Here is a 21,924-nt window from a genome sequence, read left to right as displayed (position 1 = left end):
TTTTACATGACCGAATATCTTCAAGGGAATATGGCTCAAGGCCTTTTGTTTTTCATTCTAGTGGTAGCTGGTAATCTTGTTGATCCAGGAATTATGGCTTTTTCCATTGTTGTGTTAATTATAGCTTGCTTTGGATTCAAGTGTCCGCTTGAGAGGGAGAGAAAGGACTGTATCTGTATAAACCCGTCATCACATGTTTTTTGTCTCATCATTTGTCTTCATCCGGAAGATTCGCCTCTGGGTTGCCAGTTAAAACCCCCTCTTGCTCTCGGCGGGCAGGCCCGGCTTTGGCAAAGAAACACGACCGCTAAACTGGACTTGGCGGCTTCCCCGTGTAAGTCAGTCTTCCTAGTTGCATAAGACATAGACAGATGGGCAGCGTGTGAAGAGCAGTGGGAGAAAGATGGAAGAATGAGGGGAAAAAATGTGGAAGAAAGAGGGGAAAAAGCCCTGGGTCAGGGAATTGATAGAAAGAATGTAGCTCTTTCTGGTGGTTATTCACAGTAATGGTTTTACCTGACTGTGGCTTCGGCTCTGCCTGAGTCTGGTTCAAATCAGACTTTACAGTAGTGTACAGGCGTTAGCCACTTAATAAAAGGAGCTTTCTGCTCAGCCAGCCATTGTGTTTCTGATATACTGAAATATGCAGGTGTGTTAATTTCCTCAGATTCCTCCAATGATCACACACACTCATTATTCACACACACACACACACACACACACACACACACACACACACACACACACACACACACACACACACACACACACATAGTGTATGGACCAGCTGCATGTCTTTGCATGGTTGTCATTATATCAGAGAGATGTAATAATACTGTAAACTGGAGTGCATGCATGAGAATGTATGTCCTTGCATTTATAGACCTTGTGCTTGTGCCCTCAACACGGAGCTCTCGAGTCGTAAATCCGACCCGAGTCGCTCAAACCTTTTCATTCATGATTTTAGTCGAAAAGTGTGTGGAGATGTTTAGATTCCACCTTTCATTTAAATAGTCTTTGTAGATGTAAAATAAACTGCAACTATAAGCTCTAGCCGTCACCTCATATTATTCAGAAACACATTTTTCTGGATAGTTAAGCAGAAATTTGGCAGTTCTTCAAGTAGCCGCCATGTTTTTCCAGTTGGAAAACTTGAACCGGAGCCCACATTTGTCCAGTAAAATGTACGAAGTTTAGTCCAAGTTGATGTTTTCAGAGAAGGAGAATGCTTGTCAATCACACTTAATACAAGCTCTCCTCGAGATGATGCCTTTCTGTGTTGAGCTTTACCAGACCACAATAAGCGAAACAAATATGGAGGTCTTGGTTTTTGAGGCACCCCGTCTCATTCCCGTGGCCCACAGCCGTTTCATCCATTTCTCCCATTTTCATGCCTTTCAATCATGCTCTCTCCCCCAGAGCCGCAGACCTCCCCAGCAGCGTGTCAGGCAGGAGAACGTTACTGTCATCAGCTTTGACGCATTACACTCGCAGGCGCACACGCACACATTCACACTCGATGCTATCGTTTGAGGGGTCAGAGCCTTCGCCTGACTTTCTGAATAACCGATCATGAGACGTGGAGTGCAGCAAATGAAGGGGGGAAATGAACACCATCCATCACCTGAACGCTGGATTTTTTTTTGTCTACGGCGGCTGATTTTCAGCGGCCTTTTCATTTTCTCAAATACATTTGCTTTCTGGAGCGTTTCTTTATTCTCTTGGCTGAGTCACAGGGGACATTTTAAACAAGTCAGTGAATTCTCACCAGCACTTAATTCAAGCTAAACTCTCACTCCAGTATGCAATTCGGGGAAGTGACACTTTAGGGAGATAACATGGAGAGCTACTTTTTAACCCAGAGAATTAACTTATTTCCCCTTTAAACCTCCCTGTGGAAGAAAAAGAGAACACTAATGCAGTTCTGGTGAAAGAGCTGATGCAAACAAGTGCCCACTGCCACAAATGAAAGCAAGGTGCATCTCTTTGATCCGGTCCCCAAGGCTGGACTCAACCGTGATAAGATGATAAGAAAAGTATCTGTTTCCTGTCTGTGTAACTGCCACTTCCCGCCATCTCAACCGTAATCATTTCCTCCCCCTCAGTCCGTCTGCTTCTTCCCTCTCCTCCTCCTACTCCTCCTCAGTGTCGGAGGTTCTCCGGCAGGGTTGAATGAGACAGAAAGGTGGAGCACCTCACCTTCCAGCCAGATAAGACAGAGAGGCCGAGACAGGAACGTCCACAGACACCAGACAACACATTTCAAATGTAAAGTCTGCAGTGGATTTATGTTCAGAGCACCTCATATATCTGTGAAATAATTTATCAGGACAGTAAAGTGAGGCTTTAAAGTACAACATTGCTTTTTTCCCCTCAGAAACAAGATAGTGAGATCTAGTAGAGCAGTACAGTAATGATCTCAGTTCTGCTCTTAAAGCTGAGATGTGTTACTTTAAGTGTGTGCAAACTTCAGCGCAGATGATGTAGTTGGTTTGCATACAAAATATTTAATATATTAACCTATGACGAATATTTTTTAATAATAAAAGAAAATACGTTTCTTTCCTATCAATAATCATCATCATCATGCAGCCCTTCAGAGAGGGAATCCTGCACGAGATTAGAATCAAGGTTTTCCAATTGTTTCCTCTCTTCCTCTTTCTGGCTCACAAAACCAACATTTAGTTCTTGTATTTCTGTTTCCTCTCAAACCTTTTCTTAAACATTTAGTTCCATAATGACTGAATGTATAACGGATCTGACTTTATTACAAAGGGTATTGGTTTTGGTAAGTATAGGTGCTACCACAGAGTCAGTTTTTAAAAAAAAGTAGACGATGATATATTTCTAATTTAATTTAGTTGTAAGCAGATATCTTAACATAACTGCTGACTTAATAACATCCCACACTTTACCCTCATGGCCTAAAATCATTTTGTAATCGGAGTAATTTCTTTTCTCAATATTATCAAACTTTTAAATAGTATATCAAGACCACTCCTTACACATGCTTTACTTTACCTGATTGACGTGTAGTTTACATTGTCATGATGATGGAGACCATAGACACAACACTTGTGTGTGTGTGTGTGTGTGTGTGTGTGTGTGTGTGTGTGTGTGTGTGTGTGTGTGTGTGTGTGTCTTGGGTTTAGGAGGAAGAAATGCTTTATAGTCTCAGGTTCTGGGCGTCTTCACACTGATTCATTCTGACAGAATACTCTCCATTCTCTTCTTTCAAAACGTTGTCCATCAACCTCAAATATGCTTCACTGAGGAAAATAAAAGTGAGCTTTGAAGTGTTTTCTTTTTTCAGATGAACTACTCATGCAAAAATATTTTGACTAAATCCTTTCTCGGGCTATTCAAATAGGAATATTTTCAGCTTTTCTTTGTCTTTTATGATAGTAAATTACATATTATTATATATATATTATATACATATTATATTACATATATATTAGTCAAACAAGCTGTAAAACCCCACACTGTCTGCCCAGCACCAGACGGCAGACAGACGCAGTAGACCAACATTTTTTTGTTCGGTAGAGAACAAAATCAGAGCTAAAAGACAGTGAATATCGGACTGACATTTGCCAGAAGAAGAAAAAACTCCAAATATATGATTAGGTTGCTCTGTAACTCAGTAGGTTAAGTAATTTGTCAGTTTAAAGATAGATAGTTGCATAACTAACTAGCCATGACTTGAAAATGCCTTTATAACTTAACGGTGGCCTGTGCACTCCTTTTCCGTCTCTCGTCACACTCTGCTCACCCCTGCCCTCCTCTCTGAAATGGACACCAAATTTTTTCCAGAAACAGGGGCCTATTTTCCGACCTCTGAACGTCTAGAAGCGCCCCGAGGCCTCCTCATTCACCATTATCTCACACAAACACTACGTAACGTGCAAGCTAGCCTGATGCAACTGACCGCAGACGGAAAGCAATGAGAAGTCAAACCGGACCAAGGTCTGATTTAAATCATCATGAATATTCATGTTTTTCATCAGATTATTGAAATTAGTTTTGGACCGAGTATCGAGAATAATTGTATTCATGAAGACACGGTCAACAGATGTGTTTCAACTCATACTGCTGCTCTCCAGACTGTCACCATGTATTGATAACTTCGGACCCTTTGAAATCTCCGACTGTTGACAGACAGCCAGGCAGCGTAGAGATACGCCTGAAAGGTCATCTGAGGTCAGCGGTCACGGCGACGAGAGCAACTGCAGGTCATGATACATGTAGCGCAGTAAAAAAAAAAAAAAAAAAGAGGCCGAACGTGGCCGAATATGTGCAACCTGTCAGAATAGCGAACACTTACAAAGATCTCTTTGAAGTGGTCCCAGCAACGATGAATATTTCCAGTTAGACGCAAGACAAACATCTACTATGGAAGTAATTAGACACTTCTTGAAAGTGCAGATTATCTTGTTTGTGAAGGAGCCGTTTTGTCGACCAAAAGCTTTGAAGCTAAGCAATGAACAATCTGTACAATAGCACCACAGTTTGTTGCAATCCTTGTGTTCCAAACCTTTTTTCGAAGAGACTTAGTGAGACTTTTTCACATCCCAATCCAAGGCCATTAGTTTCCTCCAACAGCTCTCCGAGCATCCTGGTCCCATCTGTATTCCCCGCAGCAGCCGTAGCCTTGGCAGAGCGAGACCAGGCTACATCCTGCAACTGCCGTCTTTATCCTTCCTATCCGTCTTTCGAGTCGTTTTTTGTTGCCATCTTACCCATTCAGGAAGCACTAAGAATCCAACTCAAATTTAGGAAAACCCAAGTTCAGTTTTAACATTCATCTCATTGCCAAGACAAATCCTGGTGTTGATCTGTTAACCATTCAGAAAACAAGCTGGTCTGATTAGGTTTCACAGAACACCTAATTTTCACCAATTCGGTCTTTGGGCGCTGGATAAACTGCAGTTTGGAGAACACACACGTGTGTCTACGACACAATTCATTAGTAAGTACACACTGATGCATGTCGGAAAGATCCTGAAGGAGCTGGGAGCCGAGCCATTGGTGGATTTGAATGGATCTTAAATGTTTGGAGAGGATCTGAATCTAACTTGGTTGGAAGGGGTACTGTCCAACGTATGTCGTCTGTGTGTTTCTAGAACATTTAGACGGCTTAAAAGGTTTTGCTGTGTGTCTCCTGTCAAATAGTTTTTTGTTCAGTTATTGCAGACTTTGCTGAAAGGTTGTAAATTACCACGCTTATTGCTGATTAAGTATTTGGCTTCTGAGATGATAGTCGCTGTCTGGTCAACTGCTGTTGGAATCACTGTCTGCTTTTCACTGTCTCCGTTCTCCTGAACACCAGAAAGTCTGTCTCTCTTTCACTTCTTTCTGTTTGCAGTTTGTCTCCACTTCTCCCTCGCGCCTAATTTTCCTACCTCGAGGAAATGCTCCAGTGTTTTTTTCTCAGTAGACGTCAGTGCATGCAGTCAGTATGTGCTGGTTTGGACCTTGTGGAGAGTGTCCCACTTGGCCTCGGGCTAAAGCTGCTGCGGTCAAATAACTGGGCTTTGCTCTGGCCGAAGCCAGCTACTCCAGTATGTGTGTGTGTGTCATTTATACACTGACCCCACTTGTGGTTGATTCTGATATCCAAGCACTTGGATCTACATATCACTTCCAAACTAAGATACGCTAGTATTTCTTTTAGGCTTTTGCTAATTTTACTTAAATAGTTTTAGAACGTTTAATAAATTGCATAATTTAAAATTGGTAAGAAACTATTTAATGTGGATTGGTCTCATGGCCACTCCCTGATCTGTTTTATTACTGACCCAATATATCAGATTTATGTATCAGATTTGAGGATTAAAAAAAGTGTGCATGCCCCTTCTTTGCATGTCAATCTAAACCAGAGAAAACTGTTTATTTGTCAGCTGGAGGATGGAAAACACCCAGATAGCTCCCACCACACCACAACCCGTCGAATCCTGAGTGGAAATGACTGTGGCTCTGTGGTTGTTGATGCTTATCAGAATCACACTGTGACCTCTTTTGGTGTTTTCACTGTACACGAGAAAATGTGATTTACGCTTTCAATGAATATGTGAAAATTGTGGATATTTCACTTTTACCAAGAGGTATTTTGCCTCCTTGTTCTCCAATGTTCCCCATGTAAATTAGGCATCAGAGAGGAAATAACCACACACCACCTCATCTTTCAACCAAGGCCCAAAAGAAATAACTTGCAGTAGTTTATCACAATTATCCTCTGTATCTTTTTCTAGAGAAGTGAGAGGTTGGAATGAGCTCAGCACAGGAGACTCGAGAGGGCGGTCTTTACACTTCCCGGCTCTGTAAAACACAGATGTCAGTAAATCCCCTCAACGGGCATAAATGTAATTTCAGACCTTTCTGCATCAAGCGTGTGCATCCGTCGCTGTGTCATTTTTTGCGCGTTACCCCTATTGTTAATTGTTCCCCTGAGATGAGGTTTTTACTTTCATGACTGCCGAGAGGAGGGGTGTAAATCCTGTCATAAAAATCTGATCTACAAAGTGGGGAGTCTCCGGGAGCTGCTGCGAGCGTATGAGGGCGGATTTCACCACTTCAGTCCCTGTTGGGCAAACATGAATCACGCACAAACACTCACTCTCTAAAGTTTCATTTTATTAACTCTCAAAACTTAATGCTTAGTGGACTTTTTTGTCCCGTCAACACAACTTTCAGTAGCAGTTTCTACCAACCTGCCACTTTTTATAGAAATGCATCTCATTTGCAGTTGATGCAACCTTAGATTTAGCTTCACTGACGCACACACACACACTTGTGAACACACACTTTCCTACACACATCGTGCTCCCTCTCTTAACCCAACATTTTTTCCGCTGAGCGTGCATTCACACATAAACACACACACACCTATACACACACAGATTCCTGCTTACTTAAAATACTGCTCAGCGATTGATAGGTGCTGCTGACACCACATTATGAAGTGTGTGTGTGTGAGAGAGAGAGAGAGAGAGAGAGAGAGAGAGAGAGAGAGAGAGAGAGAGAGAGAGAGAGAGAGAGAGAGAGAGAGAGAGAGAGAGAGAGAGAGAGAGAGAGAGAGAGAGAGAGAGAGAGAGAGAAATGAAGGGTGAGTTGTTGAGATGGAGAGGTAAAGAGGGAAATGTGTGATTCAGAAAGGTGTGGCGCTGAGGAGGCTTTGGAGAATGATACTGTTGTCTTATCCATGTTAACTAACTAGGTTGATTCTTCAGAATCAGAAATAGGAGTCTCTCTCGGCTCCTTTGTAGCCGAGATGGCGGCAGAGAAAATAGAGACGAAAATGTATTCATCTCGTTTCGTGCCTAACTTTAGTGGATCAGAACATATCGTGTATGGACTGAATCTGCAGATGCTACGATTCTAAATGTCACCAAACTGTTCTATGGATGTCAGTTTTTGAACCACGACAAGCTAAAAAATGTGGTTGCAACAGATGAGGGAAGGCTTGTTTTTTATCCTCGACGATTGGCAGAAATTCCTTTCGCTACTGAAGCAAAAAAATTGAATAAAGTCATAAACCGGCACAAAAAATATCAGGCTGATGGATCGATTAGTATATGCTGCAGATGGACACATAGATACGCACACGTACAGACGCCTTCACACAAACGACTGATCAAGCCTTTCAGAGGTAACAAACTAGTCCCTGTTCTCTGGTGGACAAACTAGGTACTGACAATACCATCTGTCACAAACTTGGTTTCCCTCCCTCTTGCGTGCCGTGTTCACTTCACTTCAGGGCCGGAGTGGGGCCAATTTTCAGCCCTGGAATTTCAGGCTCAAGACCGGCCCACTTTTTCCATGGTAGTGGAAATTGGATAAATGAAGCAACAGTTCAAGTGATGGACAAAGTCAACATAAACTTATATGCTAACCCAATGACAGGATAAGCAACTGTGAGGAGGTTGTACTGTGAGAGTATTACATTCATAGTCATATTACTGCATACTTCAATATCAATATCACATATCAATATTTGCATAATATTTGCAAAGTCTATGGATCGCCATATTTTGGGTGATATAAAAAGGCTAATATTTTAATTAAATTTAATATTTTGCTTGGGAATAAGTTGACAACGCTACAACGATATTAATCAAGGCTACAACGTTAGCCGAATAATTACGTTGCTAATCATTAGGCCTTTGTCTCTCTTTACCAGTTGCCACTTGTGTTTGTCCTCTTGAAAATAAATGGGTAAGCTTGGCACATTTGGCAGCATCCTCCTCCAACGCCTTTCTTTTTTTCAACCTGGCTTTTTCAGCCCCTCCTGCCCTCTTCCTCCCGTCCATCCTCCCTGACGCGTATCGTTGCGGTAGGGCCGGCCCAGCTATCGGTAGCTTATCTGAGAAAACTTTTTGGAAAAGACGGGCTCTGGACCGAACCAACTCTATTTAGGAGGGGAGAACTTCCTCGCATGTTACACCGGTTGTACCATGCGAGGAAGTTCTCCCCTCCCAAATAGAGTTGGTTGGTTCCATAATGGACCGAACCAACTCTATTTGGGAGGGGAGAACATCCTCGCATGGTACAACCCATGCAGAGGCTGCGGTGTCAGAATGCGAAACGTGTGTAGCCCACTTTAAGAAGATGGACTAACGTGACAAATGTCAACAAATAAAATTTGCGGCCCACCGGGAAAACTCCCGGTACTCCCTATGGCCAATCCAACGCTGCTTCACTTCCTGCCTTTGTTTGTTTTCCCGCCATTGTAGTTGTCTGCCCCGCCCCTGATTGAATCCACCTGTGCCTAATCACATCCCCAGCGTGTTTAAACCCTGTGTTCCTCTGTCTGTGTTGGTTCATCTGCCGGTTCCTCGCCCTTGTCCGTTTACCTGGTACTGTCTTGTGTCGTTTTGCCTGTTGGATTTTCAGTTACTCATTTCATTAAGTTTACTTTGGGATATTTCTTTATTCAAATCATCATTTATCATCCCTCTGCTACCTGTGTCTACCTGCATATGGGTCCTTACCCAGTTGTCTTTTTGCCCTACCGTGACATCATCAGCTCCAAAGGAATTCTGACATCTGCCAAGCCGATGTATCAGTTGGCCTCTGACATTGAATGAGGAACATGCATTTTCAATAAAGGAACTAACTGCTTTTGACGAGTGCATTTGAACTTCTCATCTTGTGGCCACATTACAAATCAATCACATACTTCTGAAATGCTGCTCCGTTCTCACAAAACCGGATTAAGTCCACAGCTTTGTGATTTGGAACATAAATCACACAAAATCTTTAAGCATAAGGATTTACTTTGGCATCTTCAGATTAGGATTGACCAAAAACGTCACACATTGGCACCTGAAGAAACCAAAAGTATTTCAAAGAGCCAGTGGTGGCAAACTAAATAACATGTTTTTATGTGCTGAGGCGCGGAGGTCTATTAGTAAACCACTTGCTATGTGGAGGTTAGCGTTTGAAAGCGCCAGATTCCATTTGAGTTGTTTTCTTTGGTGAGTGAGTGTGTACGTGTTCTTCTGACTGTCTGTCTCTCTGTTAGTTTAAATGACTATAAGTAGGTAGTTAGTGCATGTATACCGACATCCTGTTGTCTTTGTGTGCTTAATGTGATTTATTTCACATTCTCTAGGTTTAATTGAGCAAGCTTTTCGTTTCTGGATTTATTAGTTGTGTTTTCAGCCTCGGTAAGAAATCTTGTTCCAGGTAGTTAACCAAATATAGAAACCAAATGTGCTCTGGCCTGAACTTTAATTAGCTCATGTTTGAAATGCTTTGTGTTGGCAAGAAAGCCGTCCGCCAGGACCTGATACGAATTATCCAACTGAGCCGAACACAAAAGCACACAAAAATAATCTGTTTCAATAAGGGTATCCAAACACTAAATGCAGGAGTTTCCCAGCAACAGAATATTTGTATTGGTATTTTAGTTTTCTTGGAGAACAAGCATGTGCAACTTTGTCTTATGGTCCACATTGCTCTGGATTTATGGCGAGCTTTACAGCTTTTGTTAAAATCCATGGCATCTCAGGCCGAGTCTATGCAATCCCAAAATGTGTCCTCCTCTTCAAATGACCTCCAAGCTTGCACTCCCTCTCGAAGTCGTGAGGTCCAATATAACTTATCAACGAGCCGACCAATGAGGACCAAGTCAACAAATTGAAACCTCTCCATTAACATATGCTACAAACACTGATGTCTCTCCAATTCCCCACTCTTTTAGAGGAAATCTCCACCAACAGCTGGTGCCAAGACAAATAAACCCCTCTGGACAAGAAAGAAGGGGAGGACAGAAAGAGAGGAGCATGAGGAAGAAATGCAACTCCAGCAACAACAGTCAACACACTGCAACAAAGGAAAATGCTGCGTCTGTCTCCACAGTGTAGTCTAAGCTAAGTCTGGACGAGATGGGGTGCATTTTCATGGATACTTTAAGGCAGCGACAGTCCCCAAATCATTCCCTCCGTATAAGCACTTTCAATACGGCAGTCTGGTGTCAAGAAAATCATCGGGCTTCACCACACTGTTTCCTTTGTTTATTTCAAAATCAAAGCTCGGCCTCAGAGATGCTCCTGCGGTTGCTCTGTGTTTGGGTAGTGAGGTAATGAGCCCATGAATGTCACAAATATTACATAACTCGTGGGATTTCTTCCCTTCTTAAAGCGTAATTCTGTTGAAAAACGATTTTTTGTTGAATGTAGATCATTTCCAACACAGCCATGATACAGTTTAGTGGCAGCGACATTCCCAGCTGTGCAAAACATCAATGTTATGAATCAGGTTTTGCTTTATTGATGCTGACCAATCATAAAGAGATCAATCTGTCAGAAGAGAGGCAGAATTTCTCCACTAACCGCAGCCTCAATGAAGAAAACTCGCACCATAATATTACTCTGGCCTACTTGCTCTGCTTAAAGGCAAACCAGATAACATCTAAAACATGACTAAATCACAGAATAACTCCTGGACATTGCATTGATGACGTATAAGAATGAAATAACATCTGAGGCTGGATATAAAAAAATTTAAAAAACATGTCCAAAAAGCTGGAGCTGAAGGAATCTGCTGTGTTAGTTTATGGTTTATTGAACTTAATACATGTGTAACATATTAAGTATGCTGGTATTCATCTGATTAAAAATATCATGTGAGCACAAACACGTATATTAGCCAATAACCTCACTATGAACTCATTGACATGTGACATATTGTGCAAACCATGTGATTGTGCATCCAGTTGGAGAACATTTAAAATGTCAAAATACAACCGATGAGGTCGGATATGCAATTTCGAGACCTCCATTTAAAAAAAAAAATTAAAAAAAAGATATACTATGCTGATACGGCATATGCTGAGAGAAACTAAACATGTTATTTAAATATTGAAAATGTCAAACACATGCGCCGAACATAGAAAACGAAATGTAATATAAGTACCCCAAGGTACATGACATGAGGCAGATTGCCAAGTCAGTCTGACCCCGCTATCGTCCAACTGGCACACAGACCGTGACTGCTCTTGTTATTCTTCCTCCCACTCAATCAAACCAGCTCGCCCCGTCCAATTACCCAGAATGCCGTGTCCGATTGGAATACAGTCAGTGCCTTAAATGTTTCTCTCAGCGCTTCGTTCCGCCAGCACAGCACCAGACGACCAGCGGGGCTGTAATTGAATGAGTTTCTCAATTGCCAGCCAAGATGGCCTTTCCCCTTGGCGTCACATTGTGGAATCGGCTCCTCTCTCTTCTCTTCGTTCCTGGTCGAGTCGTCGACTTTGATGAATGGTGTTGTGACAGAAACCGTCAAGCTAACGCGCACAGCCGTCCAGGCTGGCAATTAACTGACTGTCCACACTCTTCTGCAATACTTTGGATGCCTTTGCACTTCCTCAAGTCCAACTGGGCTTAGTTTCGGCCTGCTTAGAAATCCACATCACACAGGCATATGTTAGTGAAGACTTTTAAATCATTAGGTAGCCGTAAGTCAGTTAGTGGTTCCCAAATTGGGAGCATTTTCCGGGTAATGGCTCTTCTGTTCTAGGAATAGTTTTCCATCCCTAAAATTTCGCCAACTATACCACAGACAGGTTAACAATTATCCAAAAACATCTTCTGTGGTTTTAAAAACCTCCACTTAAGGACAATGATTGATGAATTATCCTCTCTCAAAATATTGTGTTCCTTTTTGTGTGTCTACTCCGAATACATCGGAGATACAAAACTCCTCTGGGATGGGACTCCATATCGGGGTGACTGATGTGCAGATGGAAATGCAGGAGATGTTGAAAACCATAGATTGCTGTTTGATATATTGTGGTACGTGCTTCTGGTATAAATGCTCACACATCCCACACTTGTAGAGCCATGTTTTCATGCATCATAACTTGGAAGCAACACTTGCAAGTATCTGTTGCAGTGTTAGTTTCCAGCTCAGCTCTGCAGTGTGAACACACAGTTAGTCTGCAGGGTTGATAATGGAGATCAGACACGTCTGGTTTATTACTTCTACAGTGATATCCTGATAGGTGCCTCGGTTGTGTAGCTGTCCCTTTTTATTTGGCACATATGACTGTTGATAAAAGACTGGACAGCAGCACAGTATGTTCATCTGTCTTTACTGCAGTGATAGTGAAGTAATTAACAATGGAATCTTTAAAATGCAAGATTAGTGGGTTTGCTCTTGGTGACCATTAACAGCAAGTTGTGCATATCCACCACACTACACCACAGGGAACAATTCCTTACCTTTATTCTGACAAGTTAAAGTCATGATGGCTTCTCATCATTGTGCAATTACAGACCGCTTTAAAAACATCTTGCAAACATCTATCTTTTTAACACAGACATATTTTCAGCATTACCTCTGAGGGCGATGCTTTTTGGCAGCCAATCTTAAAATGTGGGAGAGCTTTGAAACTTGTTTTAGCAGGTAACGATAAACTACTTAGTCGAAGAAAAAAAGATGACCTGACATTTGTGTGATGGACTGTCTGCTGTATCTGAGGCAAATATCAAGTATCTACAAGTTGATTTACATACCACACTGTCAGGTCACAGTAACTGACAGGTTGAGAGGATGGAAATCAGTCTAATAACTTTGGGAATTGGTTAATGGAGGCCTGCAAGATTTGAAGAACATACGCTAACACAAGCAAAGCCACCTGTATGGCCCTGAGCATCCTGGGTGGGCCTTGTGGAAACCAATCTCCTTACTGTCAGTCTTATGGCTACGCACCAAGCAAAACAAGAGCCGGGAAAGTTTTGTGAATTACAGTCAGGAACCAAAGGTTAAAGACAAATATTCAGAAATGCATAATGCATGTGCTTTACATGTACTTTAAAGTATAAGTGTTTTAAAATGGGATCCAGCCAAAAAGTCAAGATATTGTTAAATCTGAAGCCTCTTACTAGGTAACAAAAATGTTCTTTTGCTGTGAAGCATGCTGTGAAACAAAACAAGATGTTTGTGGGATCGTGGCATATCATCGATTCAAACAGGAAACACATTGATATTTGCAACTGACCTAGTTTAGTTTTTGATCTCAAATATCCAGTAAGTAAATGCGTCCCCGAGATGTTGCTCAATAATACCAGAGTCGAGTCGAGTGTCTGCCATTGTGTGTTTGTTTGTGCATGTTGTTCTTTTGAGCCCCTGCCGAGTTGTTGTTGTTATTTTTACCACCCAAGCCAAGACCAGATAGCCTGTCAAAACAAGCACTCTCACTTCCGACCGACGGGGAGACAGCTTTCCGAACGGATGTAAAGTTGGGTTGCGTTTCTTTTTTAATCCGCTTTGGAATGCCTGCAAATAAAGTTTTTGTTTTTGGAAGGTGGATCTCAAGGAAAGGGAAAAACCTCGCAAGAGAATAATAGGCAGACTTTTCTTTCAAGCTGTGGTGTTTTTTTTTCATTTAGTGTCAGTCAAGAAGAAGAAACAGTTTGAAGAAAAGTAAAATGACACAGATTCCAAGTGCCACTGCAAAAGCACAATGCACCATTTTACAGATCCAGTATTCGAGCTTATCAACCATAAACAACCATCATTCTCCCTGTCTCGTTAAAGTGACATGACATATTTACACATATGATCATGCAAAAAGGAACACCCAGCTGTTGGAGCTTTTATCTGATCCCTGATCAGTTCAACCACTGACCGATCCATGTGGGTGAGAGAGCAGTGGTGTGTTTGGGTTCAGTTTGACTGCCTAGATTAGAGATAGGTTGTGGACATACTGCACATGATTGGTTTAACATCAACATCAATTACAATCCGGCTACCATAAGTGTGCTCGGTATTGTGTTCCATTTTAATTGAGCCTGGCTGTCTGTGAAGTTATGCATTGTTGTGCTACGCTGTACGCTGTACGGTTTACTCGTTACTTTATCTTCATATACATGCCGTGCACTTTAGGCTCAGTCGTTAATGGCATTGATCTTTTGGTCTCCAGGTCCTACATTTACGTCCCATTGCAAAAAAAGTGCAAGTGCACAGTTTTTCCTGTGTGTTGAGATAGTCAATGACACAAAAAAGTTTACATTTGACTGATATCCAATGCGAAGTTGCATGTTTGTCAATGTTTTTGCTGTTTTATTCAATGGGGTACCCACTGTTTCAAATGGAGACAGAAACTAATCCTTAACTAGTTTTGCTTGGAGGCCAGGTGGGAGGCTCTGATCAAAGTCACAGGAGGGACTGATGGGAGGCCAGCAGTGCAGTGGAGATGGGGGGTGGTCCTAATTTAGCATTCGGCATAGCTGCCATACATATATAAGCTTTTGATTAACAGCTGGGCCACCTTGGCACCAGCGTTAGCCCCTCAAGGTGTGGAAAGGTTTCCGAGTCTCTTCTGCCAAATGCAACGAGGTTCCTGCTTTTGAAGTCCTCATCATACAAGCATCTGTTTGGAGACTCCTAGTCCGTCAGAATGAGGATCCAGTTTTTTCCCTCAGTGGACTGATTTAAAAAAAAAAAAAAAGTATTCATAGTTTATTTCTATCGGTGGTTCATCAGTGGATTGCAACTTGTGTATGAGGAGGGTATCGTGTATATGGCTGTTTTTTATCTGACAAAAGCTGAGTATTTGTACTTTTTATCACTAGCTTCAAATATAAAGATATCTCTCTTTTTTCTCTCTCTCTCTCTCTCTCTCTCTCTCTCTCTCTCTCTCTCTCTCTTCTTGCTTCTTGCCAAAGTTCGAGGCGTTTTGGATCGGCGATAGATTCTCTGCTCTTACCGCTAATCCCTCCAGGCCTGTTGGTCCCGGCACTATCACCACGGCTCTGACAGATATCAACGGCTCCCAACAGGACACACTTAAACTGTCCCATTGCTGCCGGCTTATTATCTCTTCTTTGGACCTACGCCGGCATTGAAGCGCCTGCCAAGTGCGTAAATGAAGAAATGCATGGGACGTACAGCACTGAGAGGCCTCAAGCTGACAAACAGCTGTTCAAGGTGTTCTCCGATACATGTACAGAGTGAGATGAATAGCTTAAATAAGTAAAAATTACACCTCATTCATATCCGTTCACTGCCTTTGACCCAGCCCGGTTGTTTAGGTAATTTCTGAGTCTTCAGATCAGAATAATGTAATGCAAATCAATGTCTTTCAAGAGTTTTCAGGAATAATAATAATAATACTACTGTTGGTGCAAGTTTGTTTTAGCGATGACATAGTTAAGACTATAATCAAAATGCTCTCACGCATTGTTTTATGTAGCTTTTTACTTGGTTTAAGGAAAGATTATAATTTGAAGAATTTATGCGGGTAATAAGTGACTTGCCTCGCCATTATTTTTACAGCATGTTGGCTTGATCTCAGACATGTCTGTTCACCTTTGAAGCTGCAGTTCCACATTTTCTTGAATCTCCTTTTTTTAATCCCTCTGTTATTAAAGAATGATGATGTTTTCATTCTATTTCCTGCTGCACTGACCAGAGTGAATGTGTTTTCATGAGCAAAAACAGATGTAATTCTGATAAAGTTGATAAGGATTCTCTAATCAATCAGGCAGGAGCTTCTTTTCTTCTCTTCTTGTGCATTTTGTATATCGAGTGTTCCTGCCGCCACATTTAGCAGCCTGTGTTAAATACCATGTTCGCCTCATTATGTACTGTATGCCTCGAACAATAAGGTGCATGGCGAGAGTTTCACTGCAGGGCAGCCCCTTCCCACACTCCGGCTCCTGTGGTTGCCTTTATGTTAATGCTCTGTATGTAAGTATGCAGAGGCGATTTGGGAGGGTATTATTAGTGGGCATGCATGCGTATGCTCCGCTTGGTGGCATCCCCGCAGTCGCTAACACCAGTCACTGTCTCATGGCTAAGGCAGAAACCACTGTGGCCCAGAAGCACTTTGAGCAGCCTAAAAGACCATAAAACATCCTGAAACACAATGTAAGCACACAGAGGAGAGAGCTCGGCATACCGGCAAGTGTGCACACATTGATTTGTTCTCTGTTATTCTTTCCCGGCGTGAGAAGACCTTTAAATATTAACACATAGACACGTATCACTGCGCTCACACCTGACAGGAGGCCTGGAGGCCCGGGGAGGGCTCCTCTCGGCTCAATGCTGCAGTCTGATGCGGGGCTCTGACAGCTGGGAGCGGCGGTTGCGAAGCTCCCCGGGCTCTGGGAACCGGAGCAGCAGGCAGCCCGGAGCTTTGAGGATCAGAGAAACCAGGCTCTCCCTCTCCTCTATTCTCTCTCCATCCTCTTTTTACTCCCTCGCTTCACAGGCTCTGTAATTACGCCGCTCCTGCCAGAGCTGCTTGAAGTTTAGCCAATTAGACAATAAAGACCAGAGCTTTCTCTCCTGCTCTGTTACCCTCCCTGGTCACACCCTTGCGTGTCTCCTCTCGCTTCACCTCTCGTATTTTACAGTCTTGTGTAGGCTATAGTTATTACATTCTGTTTGGACCCCTAAATACAGAAAAATCCTCCTCCTCCTCCGAACACACATCCTTTGTTTCACTCTCATTCTCTACTCTCTCTTTTATGATAGACTTGTGACGTTTTTAGCTTTCAGTAAGTAAGCAGACATCTGTCCTACTGACTTGATCTTGGCTCCTTCTGCTTCTTCAATTTCTTTAATTTTCTCTCCACCTCAACTTATTTTTCTCTTCATCCATTGTTCACTGGGTTTTATCCACACGGCCCCAAAACCTCAATTAAAATGACAAACCTAGTCATTGTCAGCTTGGCCTCCACAGCAAAGCAAGCTGATGGTCCTTTTTCTCTCCTTTCTTTTTACTCTAGAGAAAATAAAGATAGGTTTTTGACTTTAATGTCCTTTCTAATTGTATGTGGTGGATTGTAAACGGTGGCTAAAGTTAGTTTGGGAATTGTAGCCGGTGTCTGGGGCGGACACAGCAGCCTGGTCTGCGTTGCCCAGTATTCTCTGGTGGTTTCAGACCACTGGCAAGCAGCTGCGTAGTCTGTAGGAGAAATAATTACAATTGTAGAGCTTTCTCCTTCTTTTCGGTGCCTCCTCCAGCGTGCCCTCATCCCCTGTCTTGTTGATGCAGGGTTTTTGAGGAACCCTAGAATTGAGGGCTGTTTTTAGTGGTTGTGTGTGACGTTCTTCGTTATTCAGTTTAGTCATGTCACTAAAGCTGGAGCTATGTTGGTAGGCAGAGCAATAGGATGTAGGGCTGCAACTAACGATTATTTTAATAATCGATTAATCGGTTGATTATTTTTTCGATGAATCGGATAAAAAAGCAAAAAAGCATTAATTTCCAACCCTTTATTCAAAAACAGAAGTGACAGTGCAAATTCACAGTGCAAAACATGTTCAGAAAGCACAAACAGGTTGCTCCTTGAACATCCCTGAGCTGTTAATTAAAAAAATGTAATTAAAATGGACTAACACTAAAAACATACACATGTATGCTTTACATCTGCCAAATGTGAGCCCTTTTTTTTACTGTAATTGATCTCCTTGGAGCAGAGGCTGCTTTAGCATGCCCTGCTTGATCAATATGTATGAAACACTGGGACAGAGGGAAGCTGCACTGCTCCTTTCATGTCTGTTTGGACCTCAACCTTCAGGCCCAGCTCCACATCTCAGCTCTGCATCAAGCTGTGCTACATATAGAGTCCTCTTCCTTAAACTATTTCATTCTGGGCCTCTTACGACCACGAAATGACGTTGTTGGCTAAGCCCAACAACGTGATTTGATTCAGTCTACTTTGAGTAAAAAAACAACCTGCAGCCAGATCCGCCAGTGAGCCGATTTAACGTTAACGAGTGACAGTGATTCGTTGTTGCAGCCCTAATAGGATGTGTGTATTTGAACGGTCAACATCATGACTACACTAACTAGGAGACAATTTGATTTGCTTGTCAACTTATGTTCCTCTCAAGACTCTGACCAACATGAAGCAAAAGTGGTATGAATCAGATATAATTTGGGGGATTTTTGATTCGTAAATCCTTCACTTAATGAGATGATGTTTTCTTTTCTAACAGCAAATACTCCGTCACTCCCGTGCCAACGCCACCAAGGCCATTTTCCTGATTACTGACGGCTACTCCAATGGCGGGGACCCTCGGCCGGTGGCGGCAGCTCTGAGGGAGCGCAGTGTTGAGATCTTCACCCTGGGCATCTGGCAGGGCAACATTAAGGAGCTTCACGACATGGCCTCGCACCCCAAGGACCAGCACTGCTACCTGGTGCACAACTTTGCAGAGTTTGAGGCCCTGGCTCGTCATGCACTGCATGAAGGTATGAAGCACAGATGAGGATTACTTAAAATGATGGGTAGTACAGCTTCTTTTATTTTTTGTTTAGATCTTTGAAAGACTTCCTGAGGTGTTCCCTCAATTCAAAGAAACCTTCGTTCACAACTGGAAAGACTTCTCACCCATTTCCGCTGCACAAGAGATAGTTACATCAAACCCAGTGTTTTTGGTAGATTGAAGCTAAAGCTCAGCTTCTCTTCATGTCGTTGAAACCTCAGTGGTCCCATCATCACCATTTGACCTTCAGCAATATTTCTGAGGCGAAGGATTTTACCCTAAAATTGAGTGTTTACTTCAAAGGAAGCTGATAATATTTCATATGGAATCTGAAAATGTAAATTTCACATGGTCTCTTCTGTTATGTGCTGCCAACAGCCATTAGGCGTCACTTCCATACATTGGAAAGAATGAGGCCCTTTTCCCGCACTTCAGGGGGACTTCCCACACTTTGGGGAAAAGAGGGATTCAGTCATGGCTTTTAAACTTAAAATATCACCGTAAATATCACAGTTGAGTACAGCTCTCAGTGTGTAGAGAGCTATAAATCCTACACATGCACTTGCAGACTATATATATATATATATATATATATATATATATATATATATATATATATATATATATATATATATGTGTGCACTCACTCAAACAGCGTCTGAAATCCCAGACAGTAGGTGCAGTAGTAAAGATCAGTGAGACAGCGCAAGGATAAGACCACGAGAATGAAAGCCAACACCATACTATCAGCTCAGCTGCCGGTCCGTTTGTCTTGAAGTCTGCCCAACGCTTCCGCTGACAGCAGTCTTCAAGCATGGAGCCACATGTTGAGCCACCCTCACTGGTCACGCATCAAATCACAGAATATACAGAGATGTCGCTCCTCTTCATCTATGGCGCTCTCCGCCTTCCGGCTTTCTCAAAGAGAGGAAAATGAAAAAGGAGTAGGTTGACTTCCAGAAATGAAATTTAAGTTTCCTTGTTGCCCAGCATGGAAGGCAGTTATGGCCTCAGTCCTGGCTGCTAGGTACTGCCTCAATCTCAGTATTTTGTCAAATGTCTTAGCTCTGATTTATACTGTTTAAACTGGGGGAAATTATCTGGTGTTAGTCAGTTGTACATGTGTGGCTTGCAGGCACTGAAGATTTTTTTTTATGCATTTCTGTGGTGAAGGTTCTTTTAATTCACAAGTCTGTGGAAAGCCTATGTTTAATTCAGCCTGTAGCCAGTCTCAATGGCATGCTGTACAGAACCTAATACTCTTAATACAGCCATTAATACTGCTTTCCTTTCCCCAACTTTTAGTGTAACAGCTCAACGCATTCGTTATGTCTGATCACCAGGTGGTGAAATCTGATCCTCCTGCAACCTGCGCTTCTCTGTTTGTTTTCCACCCTCAGACCTCCCCACGGGCAGCTACATCCAGGAAGATCTGTCGCGTTGCTCCTCGCTGTGTGAAGCAGGCAGGGATTGCTGCGACCTGATGGCCAGCTGTAAGTGCGGCACACACACCGGGCAGTACGACTGCATCTGTGAGAAGGGATACTACGGCAAGGGTCTGCAGCACGAGTGTACAGGTAGGACAGTAAACTCTCTCACCACCATGTTTTCTCTATACAGTCACTACCATTAAAGGCTACTTTTTTTGTCAATTTATCTTTTTATTGGTAGCAAGCAGTGATGTAATGGTTTTAAATGACCTGGAAGGCCTCATGAGTTTGCCAGGATTGTATCTGTAAATCGCTCAGACCATATTACCAGTCTTTCTGTGCCAAACACTGATACAAGTTTACCCGCAAGACTTGTCAGTTGGAACATTTAAGAGATGAATCAGACACTGATCTTACTGAAAACAGTCATTCACAACTCTTTGTATGGAAGTAGTAAAGTGAGTTTCTACCCCCCGTCCTCCTCAACAACCACAAAAGTCACAACACAGTCTATCTTGTAAAAAGTTACAAAGCTACAACAGAGCTTTAATAAGCAGACAACCAACCCAGTAAAAGGCTACGTCTGTCGCATTTTTGCTGACCAACCTTGTTTTTTCAGCACCGAAACAACATGTTTGTGCCTCTGAGTTAGACATTTGGAGTTTCTTATAGTTTCTCTTCCTCTTGACCTCGTTTCCTTTACCTGTCAGCGTCTCTCCACCAAATCACGAAGAGCTCACTTTGGGCGAAAGTTAAATAAGCAGCCTGTCCACTTAACGCAGTGTAAGCTCTCCACAGAGAAGATTACTATCAACAAACCCAGTAACGTGCAATAGAGGTGGAGGACTGAGACCGAGTGTGTGTGTGTGTGTGTGTGTGTGTGTGTGTGTGTGTGTGTGTGTGTGTGTGCGCGCGCGTGTTCTCGCTCTCCGCCTTCAATTTTCTCCTTTAAATCAAATCTTCAACATCCATTTCTTTCTTCTCTATATGCACCGAAGAGTCTGCTGTCATTTTGAAACTAAATGCCATTTTTTCCCCTGTCGCTCTTATTGCTTTGCCTCCCACTTCTGTTTCATATGTATCCATTTGAGGAACAAAAATAAATCTGTTTCATCTGTTGCCAGAGTGCGCTGGTTGTTCCTTACTACTGGGTATTTATAATGTTGCTCTTGGACTTTTTTATGGTTGCACACAAATGTCATTGAAGATAAGAAAGTTGGTTGTGTGTGTGTGTGTTTGTGTGTGTGTGTGTGTGTATGCACGCGTGTGTGTGTGCATTTGTGCGTGTATAACGATAAACAGTTAATTTTAAACACAAACGCAGGCATGTTCATGCATATGTAGCGTACAGACATATTAAATCATTCCCTGGGGTCAAAAAATTATAAAGATCCATAAACTGTAAACTCAAGATGAAATTATAGTCATATAAAACGTACCAATGTAAATTTATAATTATAGATACTTATTTGTCAAGAAAGCCATAAACAAACTTTGATTGAGTGAAATTATGGGATGTAGGAGAGCTTTCCTTTCTCTTAAACACGAACATGAACCTTTTCTCTATTACCTTCCTTGGAGTCTTCTCCTAATCTCCTTCACACTCTCAAAATGTTATTTTAACATGATTTATTGAACTCCATTATGTATTAAACTCTTTTTCTACAGTTGTTGTTTTCTGTGGGTTGGGATGACTCCTACTGTCATAAATAATCTTTCTAAATGAAATAATGAGAAGACATTAATCTTTTATGATTCCCAGATGGAA

General features: G+C 42.2%; 1 protein-coding gene across 1 annotated transcript in view; it reads left to right on the top strand.

The window, feature by feature from the left end:
* Window positions 1–21,924, top strand: part of svep1 (sushi, von Willebrand factor type A, EGF and pentraxin domain containing 1) — a gene marked incomplete at its 5' end in the record, with an annotated part of 85,457 nt that overhangs the window by 4,231 nt on the left and 59,302 nt on the right. The window contains 2 exons of the mRNA XM_079215078.1: window positions 18,457–18,712; window positions 20,127–20,303. Coding sequence (XP_079071204.1) covers window positions 18,457–18,712; window positions 20,127–20,303 — 433 coding nt within the window. The remainder of the gene's footprint in view (window positions 1–18,456; window positions 18,713–20,126; window positions 20,304–21,924) is intronic.

The sequence above is a fragment of the Taurulus bubalis genome, assembly GCF_910589615.1.
Source record: "Taurulus bubalis genome assembly, chromosome: 3".
Lineage (NCBI taxonomy): Eukaryota > Metazoa > Chordata > Actinopteri > Perciformes > Cottidae > Taurulus > Taurulus bubalis.
This window is presented reverse-complemented; position numbering and strand designations above follow the sequence as displayed.